Here is a 15,772-nt window from a genome sequence, read left to right as displayed (position 1 = left end):
GAAAATGTATGGCTCGCGATTTCTCTCACGAAATCTTCCTCGCAGGTGCTTCGCGATGTTGACATGAATGATGTTGGGCTGTATGATATGACCGTGTGAAAATCACGACTGGTGACATGAAACGCTCGCAACATGGGAACAGTTGCCACGTGTCCTTTTCAGGGCAGATGGCCATCAGTCCAGCGCTCGGATAACATTCTGTCGCTGTTCTTTTGAATTATTATTGTTCTGTGCAGTACTTTTTTTGTTTTCTTTCTCGCAGTACTAGAATACGTTTAGTATTAGAAGGGGTGCTCACATTCCAACCCATTGTTGAGATGTAAAGGATTGTGCGACTCCTGTGAGGGGGGTCCCCCCCCCCCTCTCAGAAGCCATAGGGTTCTGGCGCAGTTTGACAAGCAGACGCCTCACTGCCGGCCAATTAGAAGTGGAATCATGTGGCTGCCGCTGGTGGGGGATAGCCGAGGGATTTGACGGCTGTTTGACAGGGGCCGTTTCTTCCTGCGCCACCGACTCTCGTCAGAGTGAAAACGGCAGAAAGCAAACAACTACGAGGAGAAAAATAGGTTCCACCAATGAAAAGTGAACGTGAGGCGGCCACTCGGCATGGCTCTAGCAACAGCCAATAGGGAGCGTCCTTACGTCGTGGCGCTGGTGGTGGCAGAGTCCTGGTCTGCAGCCGAGCACGGCGCTACAGGCTGTGTGTGGTGCGAGTGAGCCCGATCTTCCGAAGGAGAGGCTGGCATCTGCTTACCAGGAGAGGCTCGAGCGCGGTGCCTGGGAGCAGGAGAGGCTCACCCCAGGCAGGAGGCTGCCCGGGGATCGCCGGGAGAGGTGTCTCGTCTCCGCGTTAAAGGCAGTGCGTGTGGCAGTGGGCGAGAGGCGACGGGAGTCCGGCTGATGCAGCTGCCGGGGTCCGTGCAGTGACAGTTCGCCTTGCTCCCCCTGGTGCTAATGTGCCATGCAGCTCCCAGACCACCCCCGGCCGCGCGGGCTGCCCTCGCTGTGACGGGCTGCGCTCGCTCTGAGCTCTGCCAGTTCGCCGCCCACCGTTGCACCCTCCACGGGGCCTGGGGTGTTGGTGTGCGTTGCCTGCACCGTCTTCCCACCGGCGAAGTGCCTGGGGTCCCGCGGCGCAAGCCTGCTGCGCTGAGACCCGCTTGGGACCCACAGGCTGCCACTATGCTGCTGCTTGCTCTGCTCCTCGGGCTGCTGTTGGGACCCGTCTTCGCATCATGCCCGTCTAACTGCACCTGCACCGAGAGCCTGCTGGACTGCAGCCACCGTGGATTGACGGACCTGCCCGCCCCTCTGCCACCCTGGACGGTCTCTTTGTAAGTGCCGACTTGTATGTTGTTGCCGTTCGCCCTCCGCGCACTGCCCCCCTTGCCTTGCTGCATGCACCCATGGCCGTGCCTCGCAACCCTCCCAGGCTTGCTACATAGATCCTGGCTGCACCATCTGCCAAACTCTGCCATGCTGGCTTATCGCACAGCCTCGCGAGTTCTGCCAGGCACAGCGGCACGTGCACAGCACGGTGAGCTACCCACCCTAGAACGGCTCTGTTGTTCGCCTGTGAATCCTGTAAACGCGCATTGGTCCCGTCTGAATGTTTCAAAGGCCTGTCGTGTCAGGATCAGTGGCGTAGTTTCGGTAATCACAAGTGCATATGTACCAGTGAAAGTGGCTGGTGTGCTGTAATCTATTCTATTTTTAAAATAGTTTGGTCAAAATGTGTTAAAGCTATTGTTGTACTCTGGTGACTTTTGAACATATGCGTTCCGTGGAATTTTTTTAATTGGCCGACCGGATACCTCCTTTACAGAGACTTAACTTGGCCGCTTTTCGCCTCTGCTGTGAACCTGTGCGTGGCCTCAGCACGGGTGAGGTCAATGTTGCGCAATGATGATGACAGACAAATGGGGCCGACACCTCCCAAGCAGATGCGCGCGTGCAGCGACAAACTCACGCGCCGTGACCTGGCGGATCACTCCGTGCACTTGGCAAACGTTAACATAAAGGGTTGCGCCCGTGTGCTGATGGGCCAGTGCTCCGGCCGCACTGTAGTGACTGCGGCCGGGGAGCAGCCAGCTCGTTGTGTACGGTTGGCGATAAACTCGCTGCCGTTGCCCGCGGGAGGGGCCCCGTGTCTGTGGGCAGTGCGGCGGCGGCCGCCGCTGTCTGCTCTGGGAGTCCCCGGCTCGCAGCCCCTCTGCCTCGCACTTGGCAGAGCCCCGGCTCTGGGAGTGATGGCGGCAGCTGCAGAGCCCGCTTTCTGGCCGCGCTTCTCCGCCCGAGTGGGCTGGGGTGTTGCTTTTCAGCTAAAAGATGGAGCAAGTTACAAAAAGAGGGCTAGCCAACAAGAGCATTGCGAAGTGTTGCCAAGCAGGTGGCGAAAGTCTGGTTGAATAGCAATAGGGTGACTGGTTAATAAACGGCTGGGTGTCGCTCTTTACAATGACAAGGCGTCTCTTGACCTGAGACCTTTTTTAAAAGCGGCATTTCACCCCCCTCTCAGCTCCATGAGAAGTTTAGAATCCGCAGCATAATTCTAGTGACGGTCACTTGCTCAGCAATAACACCTGCTGTCATTGCAAGCTAAAATCAAATGCATGTCCACTGAAACACTGTGTATAGGCGCTATATACACAAACTATCATATCACTTGGCTACGACACATTTGTGGTTAGCTGTGTGTGGTTCTGGAACATCAAACTATGCTAAACTAGTTGTAGTTTACCTAGTAAATGTCGGAGGCACGATTCGTTAGTGTCTTTTGTGGCATTTTTTTTATTCTAAGTGTACAGTGTTTTCTCTGTTTTTTATTTTTTATCTTCCGATGTCCCTACTTGGATTTGACAGTTTGTGATATTTCGGTGTCTTGTGTGTAAACGTTGTCGTAGAAAGTAAAGTTTAAGAACTAAATGCAACCTTTATGTCGGCTGCAGTGTGTTCCGGGTGATATGCGGAGAGGCCTGTTAATGGTACCTACTGGGCGAATCCAGCAGTAGCACCCCTGGCTTGCTTGCGGGTGGAATGCGTGACCTTTTCTGTCTAGCAACCTGCACATTTCTGTGTTTACACTAGCCTTTTCAAATACTACAGTTGCTATAGATTTGAACACATTTGCAGCATGTAATCAATTGCCGGGGTGCTTTATTTGCAGCATGGGACGGAATGCGAAAAAGTCAACGTGTGCAGTGTTTTGATGCATGTTTCGCGGGCACAGGTAGCATAATGTAATGTAATGTCTTTTGTGTTTCTGCTAGTTACTTTTTCTCGAGAGTACTTAATAGACCAGATGCTGTTTGTTTCGAGTGATTTGGAAGAGATGGGCCAAGTTGTACATTTTGCAGATGTGTTTGTGAGAATAATCTAAGCGGTCGCGTGCATTAGGCGAGCTGAAGTAAGTAACCCCGAGCCACGGCGGTGAATTTGTCCCACTGAATGAAGCACTCTTGTTTGTGCGGGGGAGGTGCAATTCACTTCTACGATTGCCTTTCAGTGTTCGTAGAGTCACTCCTGCAATTCCGAGCAGTTTGATACAAAGGAAACTTGTCTTGCAGCCCTATTCATCATACAGTCTTTAACTGCACTATGTGCTTCATTTCTTTGCGTATCTGGCCATTGCTCTATTTTTTTGTATCTAAAAGGCAGTGCCTTCTGTCCCGTGAAATGCGGGTTAGCAATCCCGCCAATAATGTTCTGTTCCAGTGGAGGGTTACTCAGGCATCTGCTGTGTCCTTTTCCTCGAGCGTGCCCCGAGCTCACACTGAGCACTGGGCGCAGATGCATTAAAATGGTGCCCATTGTGGCATGCACAATGGGGATGATTATCGTAGTCACTTCTCTCTGATAAACGCTTCTAGGATGAAGAACAGCATGTGGCTTAAACGCGCAGCTTCGCGTACTTAGCACCCCCTGTCCCCCTCTCCACGGTGGATTTACGATACCGCTCCACGGTGACCTCACTGATGCCCTCATCCTCTCCGGCCCAACAGTGGCCACTGTCTCTTTTAATGTTGGTGAATTTCCCAAGCTGCCGCTGACATCAAGGCTGTGTTTCTGCCGCGCCCTGTTCCCTTCACTTAAGTTTGCGCTCTGGGTTCCTCTGCGCACACGCAAGGGTCGGGGTGGTTGCGCATCTGGAACGATAGTCACGATTACATTTCCACTTTCCTAATGTGATGAACAGGTGTTGGTTTTTAGAAGTAGTTTGATGGGTGCCGATAAGTTTGGGGTTTAGAAAAAGTGCAATATTTCTCTTAACTTATTCTATGGTAGCAGACGGACGGACACGTGCTCAGTTACCCACCTGCTCCATGATCCTTGTGTCCTCTATGCATGTTTCCAGCCTTGTTATAAAGTGCGTTAGTTACCTACTATTCACAGAGCGTCTTCCAATGGGGTTTGGCATTTTAAAACGTTTCTGTGAATTAGGCCCGTGCGGCTGTTCCTAAATGGTCGCAGTGCATATTGTCGGGTCTGAAACCTAAAAGGTACACAGTAGATGCACCTGTTTTGAACCGGCAAAGTGGAGGTGTTGCTGTTTACACAACTGTTAAATCACCACGTCATGTGACGGTGCCTTCACCGCAACGCTTAGACTCTCGTGACTGCAGTTTACGAACCCTGCTCCAGGTTTCGTTTAGGATCTCCTCGGGCAGGAGGATCCCGTGTGTCTCATTCCTACCCGGACCCTGCGGGAATTGTTACTCCTTGAGCTGATTAATGACCATGACGGGAGTATGGCAGCGGAAAGGACGCTTTACAGGACCTGGACACGGTACCCGAATCCACCTGGCTTGAGTACTCCTAACCGTCTGGTCTATAGGTACTACTATACATTCCCACGTGGTATCATCACAATTCGCCTACTTTCAACGCCTAGCGTCCCCAGAAGAAAATGGGGCCACGTGTTGTATACGTGTCACGCAAAAGCTGCCCTCGAAGGAGTAGACCAGACGAGGGTGTGTTTCTGGTTACTTGGGGTAACTGGAGAATATTGGTGTTCTGGCTCCCCTTACATAGGGCCGCAAAACGTCTGATCGTCCGAATGACGAGCAGAGTCCTAGAGTTGCGTACGGCAAGAAAGCGTGCTGCTTTCTTTGCATAATTCGAAGACTTACACAACTAGTTCAGAGTGGTAGCCGTCTGTGACTGGCATGGCGCTGACCCTCATACTATCCTAAAAGGAGTTTCCGCAAAAGCAAAGCTGCGGGCGTTTAACTGTTCTGTGATTGCGCATCCGGCCTGCTTTGAGTACGGAGTGGAAGGGTATTCGAGGAAACTGCATTAACAAGGTGCCCGGAACAATTTCCTAAAATGTGTACTTCATTTTGAAATACCAATTCTAGAGAGATGCACACTGTGTATTATAACAAATTAAACTGATCCCACTAATAAAAAAAAGAGAATGTAAATCCCAAAAATGATGGGCAACAACCAAAGCAATTTTTGTTATTGTTGCATTATTAGCATACAAGATACCTTATACAAAATTAGTCATCCTTAAAATATCAATACATTAAAACATTCTTACATAATTAGAAAATTGAATGGCATACGGCTGGAACCACTAAGCGCTTGTCCATAGTATATATTGGCTATGTGACTAATAAGCCTCTGAGTAAAGGTTGGCACTTGATAGTGACTCTAGTGGAGATGCTGCGGGTGGTGGTGAAGGTTTGGACCCTAAGCCCAGGGTGACCAACAAGTAATTGAGTGCAAAGATTTTTCACAACCACACTGCGAACGCACATGAATTGAATAGAATATTTAATGCGAATGAAAATGGCCAACACTTCGACCACCGGGTCGTCTTCTAGGCTTAACTGTATTCTGGTCCAGATAGTTCAGGCACAGCAAGCAGCTTGGGACGACAGACTAAGTTGAACGGCACACTTGCGGGCTACAAGATTCATCCTAGACAGTTTATTTCATTACCCTCAAACAAAGGGGTCTCATAGAATACAGTTAAGCCTAGAAGAAGACCCTATGGTCAAAATACGTGTTTGCTATGTTTATTCGCATTAAATATTCTATTCTATTTAATTCATGTGTATGCGCAGTGTGATTGTGAAAAATCTTGGCACTTTAATTATACAGTCCCATAGACTTGCCTAGGTAGGCAACCAATCTCTTTCATGCGGTGCTGGACAGCCGAATTATATCACAACCTACTCTAACATTTAACTGTGCTCTAGAATCCCATTATGAGGGGGCGCATATCCTAGAGGATTTAATTAACTAGGAAAAGTTTATTTGCCTCAACCTATCTCTACCTAGCTGTTTAAGCTGTTAAATTATTCAGAGCCATATCAACTCTCAACTGAACAATAGTTTTTGGTGCATGACTCCAGAATCTGGATTCCCTCTGCAGTTACTGTCCAAATATTCAAATTTTTTATTAAAAACTTGACCAGTGCCAGAAGAAGAGAGATGTGTCTACCAGTCATCTATCTGGTCCATAACGATTCCGTTATTACTGCTGTCGTGCAGTGAACATACTGCTCCAAGGCCACCATTCTATCCTTCGTGTGGTGATTACATTCCATGACCAGATTGTGTAAAGTTTCTGGAACCCGAGAGGTACATAAGCAAAAATTTCAAAGCTCCGATGGATTCTTTAGTTGAGGTTGTAATATCTCCATTGTGGGAAGGCAATTTAATTTAAATTTGAGGTACCATTGTCGGTACCTTGCCGATGGAAACTTCTTCAAATAGTCTGAGTTCTTTTTGAGGCAAATATAAGTGAGCCCAAGTCTAATGCGTTTTTTTTTTTTTTTTTTTTTTTTATAGTCTCTGTAAAGCTTGGCTGTCTCAAATCCTGCCCCATTTTCTCACTGTGGACTTTAGGACTTCTAAATTGCCTATGTTGTTGAAGTCCATTTTGTCCATGTACACACTGCTTCTCCCACTCAAATTTACGATTGCTTTATTTGAGTTAGACTGAGCTCCTTAAAGTAAGGTGATATTGCAGTTTGTTCTTCATCTGTGATTATATAAAGTAATCTTATACTTTTGTATTGCTACATGGACCACCAGTTCAAGGCACATAACACTAATAGAAATAAACCTGGGTAAGCCCAAGACCTCTCTTAGAATGAAACCTTTTTGGAGAGTCCAAAACCCTTCTGTCTTTGAAATCCCAGAGTTTGACACCATACAGGATGATGGGGGGTAACAGTCAGCCTATACAATTCTAGGAGGGGTGCCAATGAGAATTCACAGAATCTTGCACAGCAATCACGAAAAAGGTGAGATCAAGTTCTTACTTTGTCATGCATTCGTAAATGCGTTTCGTGATTGTGAAAAGAAACCCTAAAAAAATGTAATATCGACTTGAGGTACCTTTATGCCAGAAATAGTGCACGAGTAACTCTTAATCTTCCTTTTGTTGGAAAATATAATGGTATTAGATTTGGCTGGATTGAGCATCGGCCCATTCTTTAGAAAACGAATAATAAAAAGAAAACTAATTATAGTGATTAACTGAGCTATTTGCTTTTCTCCACAATGGAACAAAGAATATTCCAAGCTAATAAGAGGTGAATTTACAACTGTACATACGTTGCATTGTTACTTTTTTCCCCCTGCATATTTGCTAAATTGCCTCCACTGTTGGATTATTTGCTCATAAACTGCATGTCTGTAGTGTCTTAGACACAGAATGTACACTTGACTAATTTTTTTTCTTCTTTTTGGGACCAATCTTATTGTTAAGGCTGGTTGCTTGCAGCTGTGAATAATTTCCTCCTGCTGGTCACTTCCTGTACGATTAAAAAAAAAAAAAAAAAAAAAAAAAAAAACTATATGAATCGGTTGATGGCTGGCCTTGCTGCAACTAAGAAGTTATTGGAAACATTATACAAAATGCTCTAGCCACACAGGTCAAGTGAAAAATTCAACCTTCTGGTACAAGTAGATTTTGGGGAAAAAAATTTCTAGTTTTGGCAGGTAGAGGCCGATGCCGGTTTCCCGAATAGCTCTTCTATTCAAGACTTTACATTTGCAAAGAACAAGGATGTTGTGCTGTTATGATAATTAATCCTCAGCATAGCAACCAACATTTGTAAATGCACAAGAGAAACTTGGTACCCTTTTTTATTTTTAGTCTCCTGTACTTTTAAATGCTTCCATCATGGAATCCAAAATAAATATGCCATTAAGTGCTTATCTGAAAGTAAAACATTGATTGCTAATGGTGCTTACACAATAGTGTGTAGACAGCCGAAATTATAACGCACATTTTTGTTTTGAAACATCTACTTGTACCGTTGGACCCTAGCATTTGGCTAATTTTTAAATTTTTAACGTTTGTTTATTGGTGGTTTTGCCAGAGCCGCTTTATGGTGCCTGTTTTAAGCGAGGGGAAGTACAGACAGATTGGTCTTTTACGGGCCTTGGAAACATTCAGATCAGAAAAGTACAAGTGAGATTGTACAAGTGATGCATAAGGGAGTAAGAGGTGCTGAAAATTCTGGTGTCAGGAAGAGATGGGCAGTAGCGCAAGGAGCAGCATCAGTGTGACAGTCAACTTCTGGGTCACCAGTGGAACCTTGAATCAGCCCCACACCACTAGTATACCAAGAGGGATCAGAACAGATTGGAAACGCAAGAAAATTATAATCCCACGTGTCCAATTTTGGTAACATGGATGGAACTGCAGACTTCTCTCCGAAAGGTCGTGGATCGTTGGTTAGTTGCAACACAGCGAAAATACAATTATTAACCAATGGTAAAAGAGACTGTCCAGTCAAGGTTGTATGAAAATATATATTTTATCCTTATCACAGCAAACAGTTCTAGCAAACTACGAAATACAACCCGCCCTGTAAAGGCATGCAGGGGACAGTCGGTTTCAAATAAGCAAAAGGGATGCCCTCTGGATACTGACAGGAGGGTAGTCTGTATAGTAAATAATCGTATTAGTTCGAAGCATACTTTGTTTTAGCATAAAAGTAGAAATGGGTAGTAAAATGTCACTGGGGGCCTTCAGAGAAGGACCTGGGGGACAGAACCACAATGTAGCTTGTGCTGGAGATGTTCTTGGTGCTCGACAGGGCCGAGTCGGTTTCAGGTTGCTTTGCCGCTTCTGTAACACAGTTCATGTCAGAAGGCAGTTTGGCGAGCGAGGATGGACGGATGGCTGCAGGCTGGCCTACAAGGTGGCTCGGGGTCAGGAATTGTTGTCTCAGTGCTGGTCAGTAGTTCTGAAGCACTGGTCGAGACGTCTCCGATAGCTTTAAGCGACTGCGGCATGACAGTCACCGTTGCAGTCAATTGCAGCTCAAGGGACTCGACTGACTCCAAAATGTCCTTTAAGGTCCTGGCCTTTCTTTACTTGCGGAAGATGTAAGGCAGACTGTACCTTCAGCCAGGGTGCAATGATGAGTTCTTCTTTCTGCTTTGCTGAAACTTTCAGGTGATCTGCCAAAAGAGGGCTCTTCTCTCTTTTAAAGCCAAATGGACTGCAGGAATTGGTGTAGGCTAAGCCTACCATAATTAACCAATCTTGGGTGCCCACCAACAATCCCCTATATCCATGAGGTCATAACCAGAGTGCTTGTAACAGAAAAGGTAAAGGGGTGAATACATGTAATACTAAGTCCCACCCATCTTTCTGTTTGTTGACGATCAAAGGGTCTCTCTTTAATGGAGATCTCTGTGGTTCCTGATTAAAGCAGCAGGTCTCCATTGAAGCTGCGGCAAGAAGAGACTTTCTCGCTATGTCGAACCACATACTTGTACCTTCTGAATGGGGTCCCCCTCTGCAGCAATGACTACTGTAAAGATGCAGTCCCAGACATGCCATTTCACTGTTAATCCATACTGCGGGTGGGAGCTGGTTTCAGGTTGACAAGTGTACATGAAAGGTTGTTGGGTTTTCCTATCTCCTTTGTGAGCCTCTGCAGCCAGGCCCCAGGTGGGCTAGTATGAATTACCCTGTGAAGAGTATGTGAATTTGCTGCCACCAGCTACGTGGCTCAACAAAAGGACAGGGCGGATCATGGGGCCTTTGTCAGTTAATCAGGCTGGCCATGGCACGGGGACGATTTGTCCCTCCCCCTTCTGGAGATGCATTGAGTACTCCACCTGTCGGATACCATCTGACTGGGTGGGGGGTGGACTGCGTCTGTAGGCTGTGTCCACCCAGAGTTCACGGTTCTATGAGTGTGTTGTGCGGTGAGCATAGGAAAACGTGTGCGAATTAGCCCCACACATATTCGGGAGGTGGATCTACCAACATTCAATTTCATTTAAAATTTCAAAAAAGCCCATGTGAGCAGACACCCACTGTGCAGATAGTCGAATTCCTCACAGGCAGAACCAGGGAATAAGGGCAACTGAGCATGCTTATGGTAAGTGCCTAGATCTAAGGGGAGAGAAAAGGGGGTATTGGGCCGCAAGAAGTATTTAAGGGAGGGGCGGTGGCACATTCTATAGGAAGCTCGTTCTGGCGCGGATAAAGAACGTAGAGGAAACTGAAACTTGTAAAACATTACCCAAGGAATTTGTGAAAAGGCGCTGCGTTTAGCAGACCGGAAGAAGCCGAACAATACCACAAAATACGACAGTGACCGCTTCTCAGCAAAAAACACGTTTTCTCTCTTCCTGACGCGCAAGTGATTTTAAATTTTTTTTTTTATCCTTCTCCCAGTCTTCTGCTAATTGTAGGGTGTAAGGTAATGTTATACATTACCTGTTGTACATCACAATTTACAGTGGCATTGACACTGACCATAAATGGCTGGAAAGTTCGGATTGCACTGAGAGCTCTGCTTTAAATGAAAATTAAATCGTTACAAGACAAATCATAATGGATATTGCCCCTTTTGTAGTCCAGTAAATGTCAAGCATACTCCTTTTTGCATATGCAACTGGTGTACTTTTGTCTTGAGTTGGTTCTTCAGCAAGTATGAATCAAAGTGTTGCAGCAGCACTCCGCTGATGGAGAAGGCCTGGGATCTCATCTTCTGACTGATGCCCAGTTTAAAGAGTGCCAAGATCCAATGATCCAGAGATACCGACAATGGGGGCAGCTTAATTTGCAGTGTGGCAGCTATTCTAAGGCCCAAACAAAGCATAGATGACGTGCACCTCAAAATGATGGTCATTGTAGAAAACAGCGTTTAACTGTCTTGAAAATCCCTGAAATAAGATCATAGGAATATTGTTGTCCTGACTATTGCAGACGTTTTTCACGTGTTAAGTGTTTCAGATATATGTGCCTATTTAACCCTATAGCATGAAGCATGTGCTGCTCAGTTGATGTGTTCAGACTAGTGATGTGAGCAGCATCTTCACTAAAGGGCGAATGGGCCAGATGCGCTGCCTGATGCGAAGATGGACATTTTGCTAAAACAGCATCTTTTTATTTTTTCTCTATTTACTGAAATTGCTGGCTACAAACCGCTTGGTTTATGAGCCAAACACCTAATTTTAAAAATGTTTTTTCTGCCTATAAAATGCACCAACCGGGAATGAGAATGTTGTCTGGTTCACTGGGCACTTTGCTAATCCTTGCCTCTTATTCTGTCTCAAAGCTTGATCCTTACATGCCCAAAAGGCAACTGGATCAGTACTTTTACATATGGACTACTAGGATGAAAGTCATACATTTTTCTGTTTAGTCATCAAGATTATGGAATGATTTTACCCTAAATCTGATCCTTGAACGCAATTTTTAAATTTGGAGAACAAATGAAAACATTTCCATAATTTTCTAAAATGCTGGCCACACGGTTATTCTTCGGCTCCCCAATTCATGTGTCTAATTGGCATGAGTGTGCTGCATACATAAAAATACAAATGGACATCTGCTATAGTGCTTTCTGTAGATGTCTCTTTCATAAAGTCTTTTATTTGCTGTAATCTACAAAAAAGATTGCATTACAAGCCAATTATCTAATTTTTAAAATATATTTTTACCTCCCCAAAAATGCATCAGCTGGGACTGAGTACTATTTTATTTTACTTTCAAAAATCCTTCAAATCCCTACTTTGCAAACTATGGAGTAAAATACTCTTACCAGAAAATCTCCTCTGTGTCTGACTTGTGTAGTGCACAAATAACTTCCCCTTTCTTCTTGAAGTACAGGTTGTCTGTTAAACGTTATTCTTTGGTATGCACCATAAACCTTTGGAAATTGCAGCACTTCGCAGTGACATAACCTTTGAAACAAAGGTAGAAATATCTGCCCTGTTAGTTTTTAACAGTCCTTTTTTATAAATTATATATTTGTTTAACTCTTCGTCATGATGGAAATACATTGAATCGGAAGCCATGTGTATGCTTCTTAGTTTATCATATAAAAAGAACACCCCCCATCCCTCTTATGAAAGCCTTCTAATATCTTCACATATGTATGAACGGTGTGGATCCATAAAAGTGAATCTTAGCAAGTAGTGGGTGAGCTGCAACCTCCAAACATTGGGTGGGAAAATCGTATGGGCTGCCACTGCAGAGCATATAAATAGCTAATTTCTTGCTTTATAAACGCGCACGTATACAACTAACTGGGCTTGTTCCAATGGGAATGAAAATGTGATCTACAATGGTAAAACGGAAGCATTGCTGTAAAATAAGAGTGGATAATAGGAGGGTTCCAATTTGAGTAAGTTGAAGCCCTGACCACAAAACTGCTCCAGCTGGCTGCACGCTCAGTTTGGCTGAAGATCCTCATTTGGGGTGTTTGTGACAGCAGCCTTCCCAGTGCTGTGCGTGGAGGATCTATAATGGTTACGTGTGGCAGACTCTCCATTTTTACTGTGATCCCAGCAGTGTTCGTGGATAAAACTCCTCTCCTGCTCTCTGATGAGAGAGACCAGCAAACCATAGGGTCTTAGCAGAAAACTGCATTTGAATGCCTATAGGGATTAACAAGACCAAATGAAGTCTAAAAGTTGATTTAAAATGGAGAAAAGTATATTCTTGGCAGGATTTCTTTTAGTTATTGAAGTTATCACTAGTATTTTAATCAGCTTTCTTGGATGTGGTGGTATTCGAGAGAATCTCAATTCTACTTTCTAGAGTAGACCATTTTGATATTATTTCATGTCAATCATGCATTGTTCTCCATTCATTTCAGTGTATCGGTTTCGTTTACTGTTAAGATATTCTCATCACTGGATGCGAGTTTAAGCATGTTCCTAAACTCGTGGATGCCAGGTTGAAAGTTGGCCGATCTAAGAACATCAGTGTTGGCAAAGGGAGTACCTTCATCACAAATAGTCATGGGGTCAGGGGTTTTATTAGTCATAGTTTGAAATTACTGGGAGCTATTTACCTTCTGCTTTGCACCCAGGAGAGCCTGGTTAGCTTGAAACCAGCAGTTATCCAGGAGCTACTCTTAACACCCCAAGTCAACCGATACCTTACAAACTGGCATATGCCGCATTAGGTTACCAGTCATATGGTCGAAAACCAAATGGTCGAATGACCATTTGATCGAAGTAAAATGGACGTTTTTTTTTTTTTTTTTTTTTTTAATGGGGGGGGGGGTTCCCCCCAACACCCTTTTTTCTTTATTAAAAATATTTTTTAAGCAACCAAAACTTAAAAAAATATATAAATAAATAAAAAAAATTCGACCCTTTTTTTTTTTTCTGTTTTCCGACGATTTTTATGCGATCAAATGGTCATTCGACCATTTATTTTCGACCATTTGACCGGACACCGCCGCATTAAATATGAGTATTTGAGAATGCTCCTAAAGAAGAATTGGGACATGTTTAAACCATAACCTATCATACATAATTGGCGAAACGTTAGTTTGCTTCTCCTGTGGAAGTTAGAGTTGTGGTGTGTTGTATACTTGCTTCTGGTTCTCCAGCAGTAGCTCCTGCTTACTGGGTGATGCCTGACACCCAGAAGCTGGCTTTAGCTCATGCACATTGAATCCCAACTTCGGTCCCGGTTAGATGATCCTGCAGTGTACATTTGGTGCAAAACAAATGACTAACCCAGTAAGAGACAATCTTTCATCTTTAGAGGTAGCAAGAAATTAATTGCAGTAGAACACTTTGCTTCAGGTTCCCCTTTCTTGCATTTTATTGTTTGTAGATTAAGTAACTATTACGGTATTGTCAAAAATTGAAATAAAAAGTGTTTTAAAAAAAAATGTAACTGATGAAAAGGGCAGACATCTGTATTACTGTGCCGAAATCGCTGCAAATATGAAAATGTTGCACTTCTCAAAACAAATTTAGGCGAAATTATAGTTGGGGCAGATTTGGAGTATAGTCATCGCATAGATCCAATAAAAATAGTTTTGGTTCCGTGTAGAATTTCAATCAGTTGCTAAAGAAGCCTATGGCTTGGCCAAGAGCTTCATACAATAAGTTGCATGCAGGAAAGGAGTATTTTATTGATTTAAGGAAAACCATACAATAGTGGTGGGTTTTTTGTCCTTTTGTTAACTCCATTCTCTAGTATTGAAGCTCCATTCAAGAAAGTCAATTCTTCTGATGGTATCTTAAAGAGCCAGATGTCACTAACTTGGAGTCATTTTATGTAGAAAAGGTAGCCTCTGCTTAGGGTTTTAGGCAGATTTCAGAATGTTCAAATCTTTTGACATATGGCCTGCTAGTCCTTTAGAATTCGGCATGATTTAAATGTATTGTAGGGTGCACAATAACTTGCTTGCCGAAATGATTGTTAATGCATTTTGGCGTCTGGGAGGATTATTCATGCATTATTGAGCAGACTTCAAGTCAAATCCCTTCAGGAGGTTGATCGCCCAGGTTTGGTTTTCTCCACTGAACCCTTATGTCATCACCCCAAACACGCTGCTAGTAAGCATCTTGAAGTCTAAAGCAATACAGCTCTTTTGAAGAGGAGGAGTTATGCTGTACAGGGTATTTCACAGCCGGCATTCTCATCTGGTAAACTGATTTACACACCTGTGTATAAAAAAAAAAGCAAAAATAAAATTGAATAACTTGTGGATGTCTAAGTATTGCATTTCCGGCTGTAATATGTGAACGCAGCAAATTACACTTCAATAAACGATTCTCAAGAAATCACATTTGTATCACATACAAATTGCACCTACCGCACTTTAGACTTGCAAATGCACCTAAGCCATGTAAAGAAAAAAAAACACCAGCAGTTGAATGTGGCAGCAAAGGGAACAAGTGAAAAAAAGTCTTTCCCTGAAAGTGATGCCCAACTTTCTTGCAAAGTGAGTCTTACAGGGCAACTATTTTAAAATGACACTTTTCCTTCAGATTTACCCAGTTTTGCTCCAAATGTGAATTAATCCGGATTAGAATAGGAGTCTTGTTTCTACATTAGCTATTACTTTGTAAATTACGATGCTTCACCAGTGTTCGAAGATGTGTGTCTGTGCTTTGCGTTTGCCTGGTCGCTGGCGCTCCTCCCCACACGTGCGTTTTGCATATGCAGAGTAATTGTTAATGGTGGTACACCTGCATATGCAGAGTAATTGTTAATGGTGGTACACCCACTCATGTGCACAGGGCTGGACTGGGAACTAAAAGGGGCCCTGGAAATAATTACTGGGGACCAAAAGAGGCCCTGGAAATAAAGTTCAAAGTGGCCCCAAATTACAAATTTTCAGCAAGCCCAATGCTTTAACTATGAGAGAATTTGGAAATACCACAGAAAAGAGGCCCAGGGTGCAGAGGCACACCGGGAAATCTCCAGAGTTCCGTATAGGCCAGTCCACCCCTGCATGTGCATTAAGTGGAATATCTGTGGTCGAAGGCTATCTGCTGATTGTTGGAATGGCGCCACATGAAGGGA

At 44.3% G+C, this 15,772-nt stretch overlaps 1 protein-coding gene across 1 annotated transcript in view; it reads left to right on the top strand.

Annotated features, from left to right (window-relative positions):
- The first annotated feature begins 571 nt into the window (after nucleotides 1-571).
- Nucleotides 572-15,772, top strand: part of LRIG1 (leucine rich repeats and immunoglobulin like domains 1) — a 661,002-nt gene continuing 645,801 nt past the window's right edge. Inside the window, exon 1 of the mRNA XM_069643785.1 lies at nucleotides 572-1,334. Within this exon, the coding sequence (XP_069499886.1) occupies nucleotides 955-1,334 (380 nt within the window). The 5' untranslated portion in view covers nucleotides 572-954. The remainder of the gene's footprint in view (nucleotides 1,335-15,772) is intronic.

The sequence above is a fragment of the Ambystoma mexicanum genome, chromosome 2p (assembly GCF_040938575.1).
Source record: "Ambystoma mexicanum isolate Mex_15411 chromosome 2p, UKY_AmexF1_1, whole genome shotgun sequence".
Classification (NCBI taxonomy): domain Eukaryota; kingdom Metazoa; phylum Chordata; class Amphibia; order Caudata; family Ambystomatidae; genus Ambystoma; species Ambystoma mexicanum.
This window is presented reverse-complemented; position numbering and strand designations above follow the sequence as displayed.